Source organism: Neofelis nebulosa, chromosome 2 (genome assembly GCF_028018385.1).
Source record: "Neofelis nebulosa isolate mNeoNeb1 chromosome 2, mNeoNeb1.pri, whole genome shotgun sequence".
Lineage (NCBI taxonomy): Eukaryota > Metazoa > Chordata > Mammalia > Carnivora > Felidae > Neofelis > Neofelis nebulosa.
In genome coordinates this window covers 43,956,983-43,979,608 of record NC_080783.1, presented here as the reverse complement: position 1 = coordinate 43,979,608, position 22,626 = coordinate 43,956,983, and the positions used below count along the sequence as shown (strand labels likewise).

Here is a 22,626-nt window from a genome sequence, read left to right as displayed (position 1 = left end):
CCTCTGTACCTACTTTCAGTGCAATTTACCTGAGAATACCACCAGAGAATGATACTGAATTCCTTCCCCTAAGGAGAGGTCGTCCCCAGCAGTGGTACCAACAGCTGTAAACCCCAAAGTTGGGACAGTATTGACATGGCAATCACGAGGCTTCATAATTCATTCCAGGACACCCTGTGAATTGCTGTTGTTCGTGTCCCACCGTTCCTTCCATCTGGTATCTATTGTGACGACTCTTACCTGCCAGAACTCAGGACATTAGCTTATTTGGCTTTTCTCTTAGGCCTTCTTGCTGGTTTTTGACTGATGTAGGTGTGACTCTATCATTCTTGACCTATTCTGAAATCTTTTTTTCTTTTTTTTTTTTTAAAGATTTTATTTTTAAGTAATTCTACATCCAATGTGGGGCTCAAACTCACAACCCCAAGATCAAGAGTCACATGCTCTTCTGACTGAGACAGCAAGGTGCCTCTATTCTGAAATCTTAATACTTAATCCTTCTGGAGCCAAAATCATAAGTAACGTGAGAAAAAAATCAGAAATGAAACAAATATATACAAATGAGTCTTTTGTTAATGTTATATTAACAGTGGTTTCTTCAAGTGTCTTATCTTGCAAGTTTATCTGAAGCGTTGGTTTTTAGCATTCCAATCAAAACATTCCCAATTGGTGGTGTCATGCCAGTGAAAGGAGAGCTTCAGACTTCAACCATTTCCTGGAAATTGGTCTATACAAAGCTGAAGAAATAAGATATGATTGTTGGCAAAGATCAGTCTTTAAGCTTTTTCATTTGCTTCCTTCTTTTGAGTGTCAAGGGTTTATCCTGTCATTCAGCAGAATATGGAGACTTCATCTAAAATTGGAAAATGAAAATGATTTTTGAGGAAACTATTAGTTTTGCAAATAAGCCATAATTTCTTAGGTAAACAGTCTCTTATCTACTATATACATCATAATATTTCTACTAATTAACTACTAAGTATTCACAAATTTCATCCCGCAAAAATGTAATGAGAAAATGCTTGTAAAGTGTAGCAAAAGTTCTCTTATAGCTAAATGATTTAAGACAACTAACACTGAAATAAGCTGTCAGAGGGGACTATGGATTTTCCATCCCTGGAAATCTTCAAGAGAAGGACTAAAACTCACTTGATTTATAACCTGTGTAGAGGAGTAATATTTTCCACCCCAAAAATGTGTCTTTTTAGCATGTGGATTATTTTAGGATGATGATGATGATTATTTTTTTAATGTTTATTTATTTTTGAGAGAGACAGAGACAGAATGCTAGTGGGTTAGGGGCAGAGAGAGAGGGAGACACAGAATCCGAAGCAGGCTCCAGGCTCCGAGCCGTCAGCACAGAGCCCGATGCAGGGCTCGAACTCACAGAGCTATGAGATCATGACCTGAGCTGAAGTCAGACGCTCAACCGACTGAGTCACCCAGGTGCCCCTAGGATGATTATTTTTAAGAAACAAAAGGCTCAGGAAGAAACTTTGACTTTCCGCCTGTCTAAAAGCATTTAGATAGAGGACCTGCTCCAGGAAGGGAGCTATCACCATAGATAACTACAGTATAATATGAACTAGGTATGGTAGCCAGGGAGGAATGAACACTTTGTTAAAATTCTTCTCTGTGTCCCATCGTTTCCGTATGGTCCAGCAAACATTTACTTATGAAATGTTTACTCTTTTTCATCTTCTTGTGAATTGTCTTCATTCCTTTGAAGTCCCATACTCCTAGCCCCTTTTCCTTGGCTCACAATGGCATATAAGCCTCAAGTGTCTGACTGTGAGCCTCAAATTCTAATGGCCTCTCTCTTAGTACTTCATTTAGTTAGTAATTATTTGGCTTTCTCCTATTCATCCGTTTCATGTCAATTTAATTCTTAGATTAGCCAAATGAATCTTGATGGGTAAAGTAAAAATTTTTCTCCCAACACCAGACAGAAATCTCGTGGGGCTCAGGGTCTCTCCAAGATTCTATTATTCTAGTATGTTCATCCGTATGTAAATTGGGGGTTTGAATCACCTGATGGTATTGAGGAGCAATAATAGATAAAATGCATCCTAAATCACATTTCGCATTTAAGATTGTGACTCACTTCTCAGGAGGGTATTATTATGCTGCTATTGATTATAATTCATATACTACTTGAAGACTAATGTAAGTGACAATTAATCAAGAAGAATTGGAATTTGTGATGCGTGAACTAAAATAAATATTGACCAGTGGCCAATGGTGAAAGTAGAGACAAAGAGAACATGAGTGAAGCACAGGAATACTTCACCCTTTAGTGGCTTTTGATGGAAAGAACATAAAGCAGTTCAAATGAGGGAAGGTGTCTGCTTTCAATGCCCATAATGTCAGTGACCCACAGCAACATACAGACACACCCAGTGTTATGCACATGGAATTGTTCCAACAAATGTGTTTTCTCACTTCTCAGGCAGAACTTGAGCCCTTTTGAGTAACAGGTACCACATTTGCTTCATTAGGAGTGCCCCTGACCAGCAATGGAAAAGAAAGGGAACATACTGCAGTTTCAATTGTTGTGGGACTCAGGTTTTCTCTCAGCACTGCATATACACTTGGAGACATGGGAAGAAGATCTGTTGGAGAATGTGGCTCAGTTGAATCACTTCGGCTTAAAGAGATAACAAAGTACATATTGAAAAGGATTAAATGGAACTCATTTCTAGGGCTTCATCTATTTGTGACATGGAGATGCCTAATTCATTGTTTGAAATGAGAGCACTCAGCCTATTATGGAATATACAGCATATAGAAGGGCAACTTTATAATTCCAGTTATGGTAGACTATGGAGCATTCTGAAGAGTCGCTTTATGTATTAAAGAAAATGGGACATTGAGCATTGAAATGCTTTATTGTCAGGTATATGTACTCTGCTCTATCCTTCAATTTCCTGTAGAAAACCTTAGTTTTTAAAAAATAAATTCAATAATAGATATTTTACATGTGGCTAAGGTTACTTACATTGTTGAAATGGGGATAAATACAGATGGAACATAACCTTTGTCCCCCCTTTCTGTTGGTCTTGAGACTAGAAAAGAAAGGCAGGATAAAATGTTACCAATATTATTGATAAAATTATTAAAGAGTCTAGAAAAATATAAGTAATGTTAAAAAGAAGAGAGATAATATGATTGTTTAGCGATTCACAAAATTTTTTAGCTGAATAGATGAAACAGTATTTTAGAGAACCTGAAATGTGCCAGAAGAGAAAAACAAATCTCTTGGTAGGCCTAATCTGACTTTGCATATTACTGTCTCCAAAATGCATGGGAAAAATTGAGAGTGAGCTATATTACCTATCTTCTATCTTCTATGTCATGTTTAAGTTTGATTGTAAAGACTGATTTATTTGTGTGCTGGAGGGATTTAAGGTAACTCTAGGGCAGCAGCAAGTCACCATCTAGGAGTTAACAACTGCAGGATATTTCACAAGATGGTGCTCGTAGATTTAGTGGCTATCCATGAACATTGTAATGGATCATATACGCTTTTATTAGAGACACAGAATGGTGAACTTACATTACAGTTACATAGCTAATTTTATTTATGTCCTGTCATGTATTTAGCAAATATTTACCAATTGCTTATTTTGATCAGGTGTTATTTAAGCCCCTTTGCAACCAGGAAAGGCAGGCATGTCAAGACTTGTTATTGGTAGGCCAGCAGTAGTGGGGAATGAAGCACAGACCCCTTTGTCCCCTCCCTGCCAAATAACCATACAATCTGAGTTGTGCGATGATAGTAGGTAAAAAATATAAAGCTTGTAAACCCCAGGCTTCTTTTGCAGAAAACAAACTCGCCTAACTTGTGACAGCTTTCTAATCATTACTTCCTCATTATTTTTCTTCTCCCAAAGTCATAGAGGTGAAGTCAGCACCACTTCTATTTTAGGAAGGAGAAAACTCAAACTCTACAAGTGGCTGTAAGAGGCCACCATGCCATGGTTAAGTCCTGTCACAACTATTGATTACTAACTACTCTGCTGGAGTTGGACAGCCCAGCCATCCCTCCTCAGAAACTGACACACTACTTCCTTTCTAAGGCTTTGACCTCCATGTACCCCCTAGGTCTTATGATGATCAAAGTAAACATAAAAAGAAGAACTTTGTTTACTCCAGTATGAGGTCATTTTCCAGAATCTGGACAAAACAAGCAAACTGAAAGAAACTAACCTTCGCACGGCTGGGAGCTGTAGTGTTTACCGAAGGCTTTGTCTTTGGGAATGTCAGGATAAAGGAACTTCAGAGGGTTTTCAGGAATGTTTTCAGCCATAATAACCTTGTAGTCTCGAAGGATATCAGCAAATGGCAGAGCAGACAACCGGCCTTTATTGTAGGGTTCTACAGAGTGGAATCTCACTTCTCCTGGAAAAACAGAAAGGGTGAGGGGCCTCTGGGTGGCTCAGTTGGTTAAGCATCCAGCTCTTGGTTTGGGCCCAGGTCATGATCTCATGGTTCGTGAGATCAAGTCCCACATCATGCTCTATGCTGACAGTGTGAAACCTGCTTGGGCTTCTCACATGCTGCTTCTCTTTCGCCCCTCCCCCATTCTCCCTCTCTCTCTTTCAAAATAAATAAACTTAAAAAAAAAGGGTGGGTGAGGGGAGGAATATTCAGGCTTCCGCAGGGCATTCTTTGCGGACATTCTTCCTACCCACGTTATCTTTATGTCACTGGCTATAAAACAATGCTAGCCCTTTTCTGCAGTGTGGATGGTACATATGGCCATATGATAGAGGACACCCACATAGGCTGTGAAAAATTCACGGTTCTCTCTTCTGGGACAACTGTAGCAACTAATATTCAAGCTCACCGAACACATGAAAAACAGAACACACACTACACGCTTCTGAAAACTGAAACACCAATAGTCAAAGTGAATACTAACTTCACATGAATAAACAAGAGTAAGCATGTACCATTTTCAGAATGGTCTACCCAGGTGAAAGTTATTCCTCCAAGGTGGCTTTCACTGAATCTTAACAAAAAGGTTCCAGGCATTTTATCCTTTAGCAAGAGTCGTTCCTTCTCTTTGCTAACAAAGCCCATGACATACCTAAAAATAGAACAATGCATAGTTTTATCTGATCAAACACTATGATTTATTACACTTGCATTTATTTCATCCACAAAGAACAGATTTGTACTGAGTGTAATAAAAGTCAATGAAATAGTCTTCTAAGATTAGATATCAGTACTCTGTGAAGAATGTAGGAAACCGAACCATTCCCACCACCCCCCCGACACTAAACATGTTTAAAAAGAAAAGAAAAAGAAGGGGAAAAAAAACCAGCATAAAAATAAGAACCTAATGAACTCTTATGGAAAATAGAACCTGTAACTCACCCATCGATCCAAAGAGGAAGAATGTGTTTCTTAATTAGATCTAATATTGCTTCAAGCCATGTCCAGAAGGTAAATGATTTACCAGGTAAGTGTTCCTAGTGGAATAAAAAAACATGTTAGGACAATGATTATTTCAATGGTAATAATCGAATATTATTTCAAATACTATTTCAATAGTAATTGATATGATAATTCAAGTTTCATTTTTCAATGAAATATTTCCTCTAAGTCAGACAATAGAGTTAAAAAAATAACTGCATCCAGGAAACCCTTAAAACCCCAATTATACTATGGAGGCTTAAAAAGAAGCACTACTAAAAAATGATCTAAATGATATTCTTGTTCCCCTGTTTGTACCTTGCAGAACTTGGCCCAGGTGAGATGACCATCATTGTAGCTAGACTGGACTAAAATGAAAGAAAAGAATGAGATTTTTATTAAACAATTAAACTCTTCAATATGGTGCTCAATTTAGATTTTGCCCAGCCCCTTTCAAGAATTTCTTAAGCACCTGCTATGGGTTTACAGTGTGCTTAATACTAGGAACAGTAAAGATGTAAGATACGAAATTTATCATCTAAGAAAAATTCTTTTTAGTGGAGGAGCTAAGATAGTTTTAGGAAGAGGGTGAGTTTTTAGGACCAGGTCCCCAGTGAATGAATAGGATATAAGTTATCACAGGAGGATGAATAAACCACTCCAGTAGTAAGAATAATGCAGGATGAGGCATAGTGGACATGAACATGGCTTAGGTAGGAGACAGTAAGAGCTGCCTAATGTTGGTTAATAAACATAAATTTATGTAAGTTAGATACAGCCAGATTACCAGGAGTCCTGATTATTGCCATGAAAAGAATGAACTAGAGATCCATTAGGCAATAAGGAGCCTTTGACTACTCTGATCCAGGGAAATGAAAGGATACACAAGTTTCTATCTACATTTTTAAGGAAATTATAACCCACAAGGATAATTTGATAATAATCTGAAAGGGTATGGCCACTATCTGTACTATATATTTAAAAACTTTATTCAATCAACAAATATTTACTGAATGCCTACTATTGAATTTATAAACTAAAGTTCAAAAAGCATATTTACATTAACTAAATTTTTCAATATTCCCCAAAGGTCTGATTTATTTATTTATTTATTTTTTTTTTCAATAGGTCTGATTTATTTAAATACCTATTGATCACATAGTAGGTACAAGTGGCAACCCAGCATCACTTGCCAAATTACACACGATTTCACTGCTGTTGCTCAAATCCATCTTTGGCCCTACTTTAACTAGAAATGCATACAAATCCGATGCTAAATGTGTTCACCCAGACTTGTCAAAATGTAGATACCTTTTGAAATTCTTTTAGAAAAATCTTACACTATAGTCACTATATGAAGTACCAATGACTATTTTGCAAGTTTAAAAAATACTAGTCAAAACTGAAACTTTCTTGATACGGAGGATTAAGTATTGCATGGGTGGCTTTGAATTTCTAGTAAATTCCCTGGTCCTGGAATCAGCTATTGTCCAGTTGTTAATGACCATTGTGATATTGACGTGAAGGATCAAGGTACCATCAAAGCTTCACATCACACTCAGTGGAAATGGCACAGAAACACCCTGGAGACTGGAGAGTGGAATGCAAAGGAAGGGGCTTTGGACCTGGACAGACCTGGCCCGTGTCTTGGCTCTGCTGTGTACTAGCCACGCAGCCATGGCAAGTCACTTAACGTCTGAAACTAAGTACCCTCATCTATAAAATGTAGAAAACAATGAGATACCCTTTCTGAAGAAAGAAAACATAACATTTAGCTCTGTGCCTCACAATATGGTAGACAGTCAATAAATTATGACTATCATTATTATTATTATCGGTAGTAGTAATATCACCTTGTTCTCTAAAATACTTGAGTACCCAAAACAGAGGCCAAGTCTTCTACATCTACCAGCTCTCACCTGTAAGCTTCTCTGCCAACATATTGAGTTGATCTGAGTTAAGGCCACGACCTACGTATGATGAAAACTGCCAGCTCATCACTTCCAGGAGTTGACTCAAAGTGGCAGATGGAGGATTATTAAAAAAAACCAAGTTCTGAAATAGAGTTTTTAATGATGATTATATTCATTAATTACATTGAGCACACTATAATTCAATATATAAAGTTCCTGTTTTAAACTCTTTATGCCAATCTAAGTTAATACAGAATATTGTCTCATCTCTCTTGTGCCTTTCATTTTTACTTCTTTAGTTTTTTAAAGTTGGGGTATCTTTTGAACTGCTTTTTTTAAAGGATTTATTTTATTTTTAACGTTTATTTATTTTTGAGACAGAGAGAAACAGAGCATGAACAGGGGAGGGTCAGAGAGAGGGAGACACAGAATCTGAAACAGGCTCCAGGCTCCGAGCTGTCAGCACAGAGCCCGACACAGGGCTTGAACTCACGGACCGTGAGATCATGACCTGAGCCGAAGTCGGCCGCTTAACCGACTGAGCCACCCAGGCGCCCCAAGGATTTATTTTATTTTTAGAGAGAGAGAGCATTAATGGGGGAGAGGGGCAGAGAGAGAGAGAAAGAGAGAGAGAATCCTAAGCAGGCTCCATGCTCAGCACAGAGCCAGATGCAGGACTCAATCCCACGACCCTGGGATCAGGAATTGAACTGACATCAAGAGTCAGGGGCTTAACCGACAGAGCCACCCAGGTGCACTTCTGTTGTGCTTTTTAATTGAACCGATTTTGTCTTTTCCTAAAGAGTTCCTTAATCTTTGAGTCCAATAACATATATGGCTCCATCTATCCTTGAAAGAATAATTGGGCATCTTTTAAATTTCCATAGACTATGGGCTCTCAATTAACTCATATAAGTACTTAACATTGTCCAACAAGTCATCGGACAAATACTCTTTTCCGAACTAATAATCTTAAACAAAACCTATATCAAGTTATTAGTTTATCACGGGTTGGTACAAGTTACACCTTGAACAAACAAAGCATCCCACAGCACAAAAATGGTTAAGTCTCAGGCTAAAGAAGGTGACCCTACACTATGAATTCATAATTCACCTGAGTCCTGTTTTATGGATAATAAAGTAGTCTTTTCTTTTGATCTGGACAGCAGCATCTTCTGTGTGATTAACTGCAAACAAGATTGCTTGTACCAGGAACTGGGTCAACATTAATGAAAGAGAAGACTTTATCTCAGATTACTGGGAAGCAGAAGGTGTGAAAGCCAAAAAAGATGTCCTAAGGAGAGTAGCAGGGCAAGAATTAACTAACCTAGTGCAGTGCAGGGAGAAGGCCTTTGGTGAGCGGGAACTAAGCTGGGCAGCAAGAAAAAGAATCAATCCGAGAGATTTCAGAAAATGGGACTGAAAGAAGACACAGCACCCAACACCAACAAAGAGTTGGAGATAGGAAGGGGAGGAATGGCGAGAGAGAGTTTCTGGAAAGGCAGTTTCCCCTGAACCAGAAAATTGTGTCTGGATAAATGGCCAAAAAGCATAGAATATAATCAAGGTATAGGAGCTTGGGTTTTGAAGCAGAATAGAATAAAGAAGAGAACCAGAGTTCATTGTTATGCTGAACTCTAAGTAGGCTGTGCATCCAAGTTTTAGGAGCTATATATGATCTGCATCTCCAGATTCCTCATCCAGGAGCAGAGTAGAATCTGGGATGGTCAGTATGACAACTTTGGTGGCTTTCTTACAGAAGAAGGATGCTGAGGAAATCTTAGTGCAACAGTACTGTGCCAAGGACAAAGAAGTCCATCTTCCCTCCTACATCCTGGAGTTGAATGAAAAGCTCTGAATATGTGTAGCTCGCAACAGGAAATGGCATTTATTTCCAGGGGTGTAGGCTCTTCTTGGCTTTAAAGACCAGGTGGCTTCTCTAATGAGTCCTGTTCTCACTATTATCCTGAGAGGAAGCGAGGTACCATGTACCCCGTGCAGCCTTCCTCTCTACAGTTTATCTGTTTCCTCTCTACAGTTAATCTGTTTCAGATGCCAGGGCACCGGAGGATGAGAAAGAATAAGGCTGAGTCATCTTCCATGTTGTTTCCTTATTAGGCCCACTTTTAAAAAAGAGAAAGAACACTTAGAGCCAACTCACTATGTCTGTTCTTGTTGCTAGAACCCAAGGTAAAAAAAATTCTTCCCTTAAGAGTGAATATTTGCTTTGAATTAGGAAGAAATGTTATTTACATTTGACCTATTTTCTCTAGACCTTGGTGGTTTCCAGGACAACAACACTGAGGTTTTGTAAGATGGAGCAAAGGGAAGGGCTGACTCATCTTTTTTGCCACTCCCGTCACTGGTTGTCTTTATAAGAAGAGCATCTGTTTTGGGCTTGCTTTGTAACTTAGGGCCACTTTTTGATCTATTTTTCAAATAACCACCAGATGGCATTAAAACCCAACTTGAGCCTAGAATGGATTAAATCTATAATCAACCTGAAAATATTTATAATCAGAGGGTAGGTTAGGCAAGATTGGTTAATGTTCTAGTCACTTATTTGGAAGCCAATTTTCTACGTTTGTAGAAAAGTCTCTTTGGAGGTGTGGCCAAAAGTAAGGAGGTAAACACAAGAGTCAGATACTAAATTCTAGACCAAGAAGTCTCCCCAAGCCCAATTAACAGAGCCACAGGATGGGCTTAGAAGTCTCTGTGATGCACATAGTTGGAAGGTGACCAGACCCTCAGAAGAACAAATACCTGTCTGTCAGTTTTGCTAGTTGGAACCTTCCCAGCGTCCAAGCCCATCAGAATATATTGCTTTAAATATAACATGAGAGAGGATTCATACAACTAAGTATATTGGAGTTCTGGAATAAAATAACCCAAAAAGTCATGCCAAATTTCATATATATAGATATATGGATACATATTCAAAATTCATGTCTATATATCTATCTATCTATATATATATCTTTTGATGCATATGGGTTTTATTGACAATAAAACAAATCAAATATAATTAAAGGAGGAGAAATAGGAATAGAGACTCTACCTGGGAATCATTGGTTGACACATTGTACCAAATGATGGATGCCCAAGCATTAGGTAACTGACTGACATTGGAAATCATCACCACAGGTAATGAGCTGGTCTGGTTTAAAAAAAAAAAAAAAAAAGCACTGTTATTACAGGTAGTTGCACCTTGCACTGATTTTATACTTGACTCTGTCCCCTGAAGGGCTATCTCAGGGCAGCTCCACTCCTTTAATCCTGGTGTCTACACTGCCTTGGATACTAAAATGACTTGTGAAGGTACGGGCACTTTCTGAGCATGTATGAGTCAAAGTACAGGGATGAATGGAGCCATAGAAACAGGAATTCTTTCAGACTGCTTGGTCAGTTAGGTTCTCCAATATCTTCCCTTGACATCATACAAATATTTATATTTTCTCATATATATAGACTAAAATGCAGCTAATTAGAGGTTGTATTGATTTTGCAACTGTCCTCTTAATAAGTTACTTTAAAGAATTTAATTTTAAATTTATCTCTGAAATGGTCAATATATTCAAGTTATGATCTGACAGTCTAATTAATGTCAGTACTAAATATGGGGCGTTTTAACTGCAGAAGATGGAGAGGTGAGCAATTCTGGAGAAACATAGCTGCCTGGTCTGCTGTGGAACTCACCCTAGTAGCACTGGTACAGAGTTTTCAACCTCATGGAATAAACAGGCTTTCACAGATAGTGTGTGGAACCAATCAGCCTACATTAGTCCCTTCCCCATAACAGGTTAGATCTTTGTAGACAGTAAAATACCCAGCTTAAGAGGTCACAGAAATAGAAGTTTAGGGAAAAGAGATGAGGAAGGCATTTATGGAAACATTTTACAAATTTACATTCATCAAGACAACAAAAGAAAGGCAGGACTTTAAAACAATACATCCCACAAATAAGATCGTATCCGGGGTGTGTAAAACCGTGTTTGTTCATTCATGCACTGGTTCATTCATTTATTCGACAGATGTCGAACAGCTACTATGTGCTAGACATTGAGTGAGTCACTGGTAAGGAGTGACAAAGTCATGATGTCCTGCCTTCAAGTAGCTCAGAGTCAGTCATGTTCAATTTAATCCTCAGAATTTCTTTATTCCTCTTTTGAGCACAACGGTGACTGTTACAAGAGAATCAAATCAATGCACTGTTAAAGTTCCTATCATTTGTCTTTACTCATTACGCTAGAAAAACCTTCCTTCTGAGGGATTTTATGTAAAGGTTAAAATTTTGAAAATACATCACTACGTGACATAGTTTAAGGCTTTCCACTGAGTATTCATGACTCAGAAGAGTCCAGAAAACGAACCAGCAAACATGCAATATGGGTAAGAAATTCAATCTGTATCGAATTGATAATGCCCATGAGATTTTATCATTTATATTTAACTAGAATAGTATACATTCTAACAGTAGAATGTTGACTAATTAGTAACTGACATAATGATTTTCCAAAGTAAAACAACAACAACAACAAAATAGAGAATGTACTAAAACCTATAAAAGACTCAGCTTTCATCTACAAATGACAACAAATTACTGAAAATATTATTAGCAAAGAGTTAATTGATACCTACCTCTAAATCTATGGTCAGGCCATAGAGGCAGATCTGTGTTTCAAAGGTTATAGAATGAAGCTCTTCAGTCACCATGTGACAGCCCTAAGGAAGAAAGAAGTAAGTTGTTATCTTCCAAATGCATTCCTGCTATCTATTAGTAGGCCTGCTTCTATACAAATTAATACATTCTTGAATGCCCTAAACATTCCCTATTATGGAACATTCCCTTTTATTATTTGAAGAAGTTATTTAGAGTATTATACAGAGTGAGAAATCTTCATTTCCACAAACAGAATGATTTTAAGTCTCCATAACAATTTAACTTCTGACTCAAAATTCCAGCATATTTTTATCAGTTTAAGTGCAGACAAATAATTATTTATTTTTAATTTTTAAAAATTAGTCCTTTCAACTTACAAACTATTAATAAAAGTGAGGCATATGTGTGTAGATATAACAGAAACAAGTGAGTATCATAATTAATTTATTTAAAAAGAAAGCAAGATTTCCTTCTGGTTAAACATGGCAGGTGGAAAACATGTATTTTCCTCTGCTCCCTCCAGAAACTGCAATAAGTTTTGTTAACTTTTTAGTAAAGTAAAACTATAATCTAGATGCCCAATGAGAGGTGGGGGAGTATGGAGTGAGGGTGGCAATGAGGGGCAGTGTCTCTCAGAACAAGGGGTTGGAAGCATTGAGGCCCTGAGGCCAGAGAGTGAAGAGGGCTGAACAGGGGAGTAATTTTGAACCCATGTAATGAGGTCCCCACCCCTCCCTGTCCCTGGAGTGGGACAGAAGGTTTACTGTCTAGAGTGGATGAATCAGAGGAACTAGAGAGGCTATCTGCATTTCAGATCCAAGGCCAAACTGAGGGAAGGGATAAGATACAATGCAGAAAAGAGGAAGATCCTGTAAAAGTCTATGAAGAAGTCTGTGCCCCTTTCTTTGACATCTCCAGGAAAGACATCTGGGAAGTGGACACGATCAAGGAGACAACTTACAGACATTGCCTTTGGGGGCCCCCAATAAGACATTCAGGTCCTAATAATCACCCTTAAGTCTACAATTCCCAACATGCACATAGAGCTTCCAGACTTTTAGTGCCTTTCTCCTAAATAGCAAACATTTGACAATCACCAAACATGACAAAACCTGTTACATGAATATTGATACAAAAATCAACAAGAAAGAACTCAGAGAAAAGAGATACTGCAAAAAAGCAAATGAAGAGTTTACAAAAAATGTATCAGGGTCAGTTTTATACATTAGCTTAACAAATAAATGGCATAAGAATGGGGCAAATCAACCAATCATAATGGGTGGACATCAGTTGGATACTGATTTGCACAAACCAACTGTAAAAAGATCTTTTTGAGAAAATGGAGAAATTTGAATAATGGAGTTTTATTAAGGAAAGATTTTAAGAAATTGCCATTTTTTGTGTGTGTGTGTTAAGTGTACTGTGGTTAAGGTTTTTAAAAACCTCTTATCCAGAAGTTTTGCCTACCAAAATATCAATGAGTAAGATGTTATCCTATCTGGAATTTAAGTACTCCAGAAAAAAAAGTGTGCATATAGGGGGAAAACAGATGAAATAAGACAGGCAAATGTTAATCATTGTTGAAGTTGAGTGATGTATAAATGGAAGGTTCATTGTATTTCTCTCTCTCCTTTTGTGTGTGTGTGTGTATTCACTAAAAAGCTCTTCAAGATGTTTAAAGCTCTTTATTAATATCCTTAAAGAGGTAACAAATGTATTACATCAGTGAAACAAGACTAAGATTCTATCAAAAGGAACATTCAGAAAATAATAATTAATAATTAAAAATATAATAAGAGAAATAGACAAGTCAGCAGAAGGACTGGAAACAAGGTGAAAGAAATGTCCCAGAAGGTAAAACAAAAAAAATGAAGAAATTAAAAAAAATAGGATAGAAAAGATAGTAAAGAATTAATACACAAACTCCAATAACAAGCTAGCAGAAATTCCAGAAAACTAATAGAGAAAATGGAATAGAAAAAAGATCAAAAGTATAACCCAATGATAACACTCATACACTGCTGATGGGAGTTGGTAACATCACTTTACAGAATAATTTCTCAATATCTAGTAAAGTAGAAAATGCACTTCCTAGGATGATGGTGAAAGGAATTAAAAAAACCCAAAAAATAAAAAAATAATTGTGCACAGAATCATAGGGCAATCAGCCCAAATTAGAGCAAGTGATGGAGGATTCTCAGAGGGATGTTGCCAAGAAAAAAGAAAAAAACAAAAACTCAGATTGAGTTGTTTGGCCATATTGCAAAAAGTTTTCAAGTTTTGAAGAAGGGTTTTGGGCTATATTAGTGACAGGTACATAAAATAAAGTGATGAAATAAAAAAATTGAGGCAACTAATAAATCCAGGGAAAATTAAAAGTAATACAAGAATGGAAATACAATTATACTATGATATATGGTCAGCTGTTAATAATTTTTATATACTCATAGTAATGTAAACATTGAATATATTGACTAAGCCAAAATATATTATACAATGATACTGTGAAGGTGGGGGGAAATTTACATGTATGGAGATCTGGTATAAAAGAGCCATAGTTTAACCTTTTATAGAAAGAATTCAGGAGTCAGATATATAATTTAAAAAAAAATCAAGAAATGGTAGGGGCGTCTGGGTAGTTCAGTCAGTTAAGAGTCCAACTCTTGATTTTCCTCAGGTCACGATCTCACTGTCGTGAGATTGAGCCCCGCATTGGGTTCGGTGCCAGGCATGGAGCCTGCTTGAGATTCTCTCTCTCTCTTTCTCTTTCTCTCAAAAAATGCTAGTATGATGTTAGTATAATACTTCAACTCAAAAAATGATCACCTGTGAAAAGTGGGTTTAGAGTGGGAAAGAGTGGGACAGAGATTGCTGTTTTCCTTGATGAAATCTTACAGCACCTTGCTATGTTCCCAAGACCAGCAGCACTGTCGTATAAAAGCTTGTTAGAAAAACAGGATCTTTGGCCTTATCCTAAGCCTACTGAATCAGATTCTGCATTTTAACAAGAACCTCGGGTGGAATTTGTGAGGCAATGAGTCTCAATGTGCTGTATCCACATTATGTTTAGTCTCAAAAGAGTTGTGGAAAATTTGGAGATGGTATAAAAGCCTTCAACAATTAAAAAAAAAAAAAGCCTGTGGGAACCTGTAAACAGAAGTGGAATTATTGAGACTAGAAACTCAGGGTAGGATTGGAGGCAGCAGAATCAGCTTTAGGAGAAATGATCTAATATTGAATATGTATTAATAACAAGTTGGAATCTTCTTGTATTAAGTTTCAAATAATAAAAATAGTTCTAATATGATGATATGAAAGACAATTACATGAAGAAGACTTTATTGACAATGAGGAATGTTAAACTTAGGATTTGTTCCTGAAAAGGAAGCAGAAAGTTAAAGACTCTCTCCCTTGGGTTAGACCCGTGTGATATCTTACATTGCCTTCAGGTAGCTGGATTCATGGGATTGCTTCTTACTGGGTTACCAGAAATTATGTTAATGGAAATTTTGCTTACAAATCCCTTAGACCATCCCTAAAATTACTCCCAGGACATCCAACGCATGAAATAGCTAGTTTCCCCCCAAACCTCTCCTGTCTTGAAATAAAGAAATTGCTGTTTCTTCGGTTGAGCATGAGATGAAGGAGTCAGGTTGTGTTTAGGCACCAAGTTGAACAAAACCCACATTTTTTAAACAACAGAGAATCTCACTGCCCTATATAGGGTATTTACACTATGCAAATCCTGGGACAAACGAAGAATCCACAATTTCATGTTCACTAACGGGTGCCTTTCACATTCTCACTAAGTTCAATGGCAGACAGGATGATATAAGCCTGCGTAGAACATTTAAGAGGCTTGAGGCAAGCACAGATGGAGACCCACATACCATATGTCTAAACATTTAACCATTATAAATCGAATTAACAAACTGATATATGATATAGCCCCCTGCCTTGACATCTAACCTTTCATATTACCTAACTGGCCAGGTTTCAACTCCTCAAAGTTCCACTGGAACATGGTGGCCTGGAGAGAGGTGGGCCAATCTGGACCATTGCCCATTCCCTCCACCCCCACTTCCACCTCTGTGAGAAACCTCATTGACTAGCGTGGCCCATTGGCCTCTGCTTGTGCCTAGAAATATTTGCATTGGTGGTGCCATCTGTGCTTGGGACTCTGGGAAAGCACCCTGCCTTGATCCCACAGACATCTTTCTCAGTAGGCGGGGGGGGCACAGCTGGCAGACAGCTAAAGGGAGCCTTTTTGAGTATGAGGTCCTATCCATCCCCTATACTAATAGCCTCTATAGCCTAATTTATACAATTAAATGTAAATATGATATAATTATTCATGATTATAGATGATTTCCTCAGATCTCTGTGTTATGGCACCTGTGTATTCACAATCCAAAGTGTGAGAAACCAGGACTCCACAGACAGAGCAATGACGCTTAGAGTTGTCCATTAACATTGGGAAAAGGCTTCGTGCTTTGGTTATTACTTTACTGAACTGGAATGTAGATGGTGAGAGGTTTCTTCAGTGATTCAAACTAATATCTAATGATTAATTAAAACCTCTGATGCCGTTGTGAGGCATACTGAGAATGAAATCCAGCAAGGAAGCTGACACACAATACACATGACTGGAGAAAAGTGCTCTGACAAAAGGAAGCGTCATTAAATTTCAAAGCTTGCATGGCCATCGGTCAAAGTCTTTATTACTTTATCAGTGTAGTCCAAGCCAGGGACGCTATTCAATTTCACATTCTCAGGGTCTATTCTTTATAGACTGGGGAAAACATTGTGGAGAACGTGCACCATTAATGGCTGTGTTAAAAGCCATCCTAATCAGCTGAGATGATTGTGGATTTAAAACATCCATATTTATGATATTTATATTATATGGCACTGAAAATATAAATGGATTGACTTTATTGTACATGTAAAGAAAAGCACACACTGGATAATCTGCTAAGGAACTGGAAAAGTGGCAGAACAGCTTGACCAGGCTCCATCTGGAAAAAAAACACACAACCTCAGGAAAGGTAGGTATAGATGTCACCATATTCTTCTTTTCTCTGCTCAGTGCCAAATAATACACCCTGGAAACCTAGACTATGTTAACAAATAGCTATGGCTTTTGACTTGACAGGAAACCTCCGTTAAGAAAATATGACTGGGATAAAGCTAATTTTCACCTAAATTCCTTGCTTATCTCTTAACAAGCCATAGTCTATGATAATGTTTCATGGGGAAGACTACATGGAATAGAAAACAATCATCCATTCACCTAGAGTGTATTTGTTGACTACCTATCATGTGCTAGACACTGGCTTAGATGCTGGGAAACAATGATAAAAGGGGAAATGATGGTACAATCACAGGAGATACAGACCCCAATCACAGAATCATAAGAAATAGATGGAAAATCTCAGCCTCACACAGTAAAATAAGGGGACTGTGTGAGGGTGCCACATAAAAAGTTAATGTTTTTAGTGTTATCCTTGTACTGACGTCTCTTCTAAAAAGTGTTGCAACTTCTTAAATTGTTCAAAAGGAAACCAACTTCCTGTGACAATGCATGGGCTAGTTGGCGTGTGAGTAGTGGATCTGTGTCTGAGAACCCTGAACCTTGAAAGAACATCTGTTTGGCTATTCTGTTCAATGAAACTCAAGTCACCCAGGCTTTACTAATAGCTTCTTTGTGCTTCATGACTTTCCACCACATAAACAAAATTACCCAACACCTCAGTCTAAGACTAAAACTGTCATTTATCAGTTAAAGCCTACCAACAAAGAGCAAACTCAAGAGACTGCAATTCCAGCTTTCCTGTTCGAACAGTTTCCACATTTCAACAATCACTCTCTAGTCAGCATTTTGCCAGATAAGGACCTCTGGGAAAGTCTCCTTCCTGGGAATGTTTATCGTATAGGGATGAACTGATGCCTTCCAAGTTTGGCCACTTGGTAGGTGATGAAATTGTTTCTTCACAGTGGTTCTTCCAAGGAAAAGAACAAAGGTAGGAGAAAGAAGGAGTAATTGTTAACCTTGATTCTGTGACAGCGTGTCTACAGATTTCCCAAGGGATGTTGTGAAGTTCCAAAGCAAATTATTGAAATTAAATTCATTTTTTTTCAAAAAAGTAAAGCTCCTATGCCATGTTGCACTCTTGCAGATTATAGAACCTTAGTCAAAAAAGCTTCAGAAATTGTCTAACTCCAATGGTTTTCAAATGTTTTTTTAACCTTGAAACACATTCTTGAAAAGAAATTTTCCATCTGGGTTCCAGCCTGTAAAATATATAAAACAGAGCTATCTTGACTAAAACAGGGGTGGGGGACCCAGAGCTCCACCGTTCACCTCCCCCGCCCCCCAAAATGCGGAGGTGACTTCTAAGGTACCTCTTTGGTCCTTTTGGGATGGTATGGGTCTAATGCAACTTCCTCCCTTCCCCCAGTCCTATAGCCAGAATCCCTGTACAACCAGACCGATCACCTCTTTTTGGATAATGTGAGTCAAAGAGGCATGGGGGTGCTAGGGAGGCCTGGAGTGGTGCCCCTGGGGAAACTATCATTCATGACATCTTGGTCTGTTCTCAATCATTCAGTAATCATTCAGTCCAAGTTCTGACAACCACAAAAGCAGAACTGAGGGGCCCCATGTGTGCCCCGTGTGTGTGTGTGTGTGTGTGTGTGTGTGTGTGTCTGTGTGTCTGTGTGTGTCTGTGTATGCACGCATGCCTATCAGACAGGGGGTGGGGACATGTGGGGTGGGAGTAGGAACCCGAGATATGTGATCCTATAAGAAGGGCACACACACATGGTGCTTTGAGGTTTCAGGGACCTGGGGCCAAAGAGGGATGTGCTCAGGGGCCCTAGAAAAGGAACATCTGCAGCCGAGCACTTTGGCAGTGGGCAGAGAAGGATAAGGATCAGCAGTTTGTCCTGTCAGGTACCATCTTTACAGTCATTTCTCCACTCGTGTAAATACCCGTTCTTTACAAAGGGGCAGCCTGGAGGGCTGATCAGGAAGAGCCATAGCAGACATCTATCGCACAGCACAGCACGTCACAGTTGATTCTCACACATACCATGTCATTTGGTCCTCTTAACAACCCTCTAAGTGCAGATCAACATGATGCCCATTTTACAGATTAGGAATTGGGAGTTAGTGAGGGTAAGTGGCTTGAGCCAGGTCAGTTGCCTATAGGGGGCAGACCCCAACACGGTGCTATTTCCATCCCCCCACTGATGCACGTTAAACATAAGGGAGAGGTCAAAAACAACATTTTCTGAGAAAGAATTCTTTTAAATTTCTTCTAAACTTTATAAGGATTCTGGCTGAGGTAGCTACGTGATTTCTGCGTGGGTGGGTACAGTGAGAACAGTAACAGCAGCGGCTGGAGTAGAGAAAGGATGAGATGCTCCTCACACACCTGCAAAGACCTCCCTTCTTGGAATCCCAGCAAACGGAGGGAACATGATGAGGTAAGGGGCAGGAGGAGGACAAAGATCAGTGCCAAGCGATAATGCTTCTCCCAGGGCAGATCTTCCGATCCCAGAGGCAGCATCGCCTAGTGGCCAAGAGCATGGATATGGGAGCCATGCTTTGAATCTTGGCCTGACCGTTCTGTGCCTCAGTTTCTCTAACTAAAATAAGTACACTAATAGCATCTGCTTCATAGCACTGTTGCAAGAATTACATAAATCAATGTCAGTGAAGCTCTTAGTGCCCAGTATATAGTAAATGCCACAGGAGGATTTGTTAAATAAGTTCTTATCGGGCTGTGAACTCCTGCTGCAGGTGCTCACAGATAAGGAACAACTACTATTTGAAATTTGAAAATGAGGTATCATATCCTACCTTCCTGTTTTCCTGACATTTTGATTACTACAATCTTTGGCCCTATGACTTTATGAACTCCATTTTATCACTAGATCTTCCCCAGGCTCTTTCCTGACTTCCTTTGATCACTCCTACTGCCTGGCCAACCCCTTGGGTTTTTTTTTTGTTTTCTTTTTGGCCCATCTTTCTGAGCCCACTTGGTATATTTTGTGACTTCTCAGTTATTCCCGTAGTACATAAAACAACTTTCAGGTCTATGGTTTATTTTAAATGTACCTAGGAGTCATATTACAATTCCATCAACAGGGGGAGCTCAAGGAATAGCTTAAATCAAATTTTCTTGCTCTAGCAAACTTAGGGGGAAAAAAGGAGGAATACAATCATTCTGACACAACAGTACGATTTTGTTATTAATCCAAAAATAAGAGGAAATACATTCGACGTAATATAAGTAGACAGTGTTAATAAGACATTGCTTGGTTATCATACGGTAGTAGATGATATACTTAGATTTCTTCTCTAAGGAAACCGGGGTAAAGATTTTGATTTTACCTTTATAAAGATGACAACGTATTGGAGAGTTGACTATTTAGATTTATTTCCATTTGATCTGTTTTACTTAAGAAAAGTTAAGAAGCATTGTGTTTCGTCTATTCACACTTAGCAAATACTATTCAAGGATGTTATGCTGCTTGAAGTGTTTGCAGCTCGGTCCAGAATTCCAGTGAGATGTGTGAAATAGCTTTTTATTTATAATGTGCTAATGTGGTCAGAACAATAACTCTACTTTCCGGTTTACTAGAATATCCTTAAACTCAAAAGCTCTGCTCCTGTGGTATCTGGGTGGTAGAGACCCGTTTGCAGCTCTGGCTTCAGACAAGGCTTACCCTGGGAGGAAGGCTTAGTTCATCTTTGGTGTGGCTGTAATATTTGGCAAATGCTCTCTAAGCCATTAAGAGAATGAAGAATTTTTGGAAGAGAAAACGTAGTGTATTAAACCTGTTGTGGTCAATCATTGCGGTTTTGCGGGGAGAGCTAGATTGATTGCAGTTGAAAGCTGGATTCTATAAGGTGCTTTCTCCTTTCAAATAATTCCAAGAGATTTCTCATAGAGGCTGTGACTGACTGTAAAGCCAGGAGACTGAATCCATATCAGCCACACCAGAGATAAGCCTCACTATTTTACAACTGCATTGTGTAGATGATCTTGCATATGTAGCATCTCTGAACAGAGAGCGTTGGGCATTATACCCTGATCTGTAAGAGGAAAAAATTTTCTCTATCAGATCATTTGCCAAAGGTCACATTTTCAGTCACTGTCAGAATACTCTCAAACCCAGGCTTTCTAATTCCAAATACGTTTTAGTTTTCGTATATTTAGTCCTAGCATCTAGTCCAACAAAACAGATGATCCCCAAGGCCACTTCCAACCCAGGATTTGCCCACTCTGTCGTTTAGTGACTCAAATGTAAATACTGGAATGGCATCAGTTTGTTCTGTTAATCAATTTCATCCAGTGGAACACAAACCTGAAGTAAAAAGGCCAGGTAACTGATACCATAAAGTAACAGGGCTGTTTTTCACGTCTGATTTTCATATAATATGTCATGAAGTTTGAGACTTAACTCTTATCTGTGGAAAATGAGTGATTTTAAGATGTTTTATAATAAGGGAGAACTGACTAAAGACATTACAGCACACCCGTGAAATACAATTCAGTGCAGGCACTTTAAGTGATGTTCTCTAGGAGTATTTAAGGTTATGGAAAGCTGTTCACCTTACATTGTTATGTGGGGAAAAAGCAGGTTATGAAACAATGTGTACATATATTGTAAAGTAATAGACACATAGATAAAGATCTAGAATGATGTGAACCAAAATGTTAAGTTTTTCTTTTAAAAGGGTATCATTATATGCAATTTCTATTTTCTCCTCTTTAAGACAAAACTTCTTAGACTGTTTGCACTTTTCCAGCTTTACGTTTGTAACCAGAGAAACATGAATTTGACTTTACATAAAACTATAAAGGGCAGTTTAAAAGCTTTGTAAAAATAAGATATTATAGAGTTATTTCCTAAAAATAATTATCTTGTAGAAATCATTTTGTACCTCATTTCCTTTGCTTCCAGCACTGGACTTCATTTCCTTTGGTTGCTTTGCAAAAAAAAGGAATAACAGCATTATCAATTAAATATCGAGTCGGTCATACCTATTGGAGTGATTTTCTGGGCCACAATTCTGCTTTCTAGAACAGTAACCCAGATGTCTTCTAATTACGGAAACCTGACACAGGTGCCCAGATTCAACAGAAAGAAGCTGACGGTTTCATCTCATGGGATGTCACTTTAGAAACTTTCACTAAGGGACGTGAGGAAGTTGGCATACTGTTAAGACTATGATTTTCAGCCCACGTTTTGGAAAGAGGAAATCATGCTGGTTTTTTAAAATCTACTCAGCACTCCTTTGTACCTGGAAAGCATCACCTGAGCTAAGCTGCAATGGTTCTCAATCCCTGTGAAACCAACACAGAGGATTGGGAAAACAAACAATGGGAGGTACTATGCCACAGGACACAGCAAGCTACTACATGGCGTTAGAGACTCAGGGACACAGAAATATTCATGATATAGATGACTTCATTTTTAAAAAGGCAGACAACAGTTTACATAGTGTCTACAGTCTGATCTCACTTAAAAAGTACATACACAAAAGTTAGAAAAGAATGAAAATGAAAGTAAAGATATTAACAGTGCTATAAGGTAGTGAGATTACAGATGATTTTT

The 22,626-nt window shown here is 38.3% G+C and overlaps 1 protein-coding gene across 13 annotated transcripts in view; it reads right to left on the bottom strand.

Moving 5' to 3' along the window:
* Positions 1–553: 553 nt before the first annotated feature.
* STAT4 (signal transducer and activator of transcription 4) overlaps positions 554–22,626 on the bottom strand; it is a 114,031-nt gene continuing 91,958 nt past the window's right edge. For 9 of the 13 annotated variants that reach the window (XM_058710906.1, XM_058710952.1, XM_058710936.1 and 6 more), the window contains 10 exons: positions 21,953–21,997; positions 11,973–12,056; positions 10,393–10,491; positions 7,341–7,476; positions 5,740–5,789; positions 5,383–5,477; positions 4,956–5,092; positions 4,210–4,401; positions 2,999–3,065; positions 935–2,647 (listed from right to left, as the gene is read on the bottom strand). In XM_058710906.1, the coding sequence (XP_058566889.1) occupies positions 2,446–2,647; positions 2,999–3,065; positions 4,210–4,401; positions 4,956–5,092; positions 5,383–5,477; positions 5,740–5,789; positions 7,341–7,476; positions 10,393–10,491; positions 11,973–12,056; positions 21,953–21,997 (1,107 nt within the window). In that variant the 3' untranslated portion in view covers positions 935–2,445. Of the gene's footprint in view, positions 854–934; positions 2,648–2,998; positions 3,066–4,209; positions 4,402–4,955; positions 5,093–5,382; positions 5,478–5,739; positions 5,790–7,340; positions 7,477–10,392; positions 10,492–11,972; positions 12,057–21,952; positions 21,998–22,626 lie in introns of those variants that run through there. The other 4 variants (XM_058710975.1, XM_058711004.1, XM_058710984.1 and 1 more) reach the window with 3 other exon arrangements.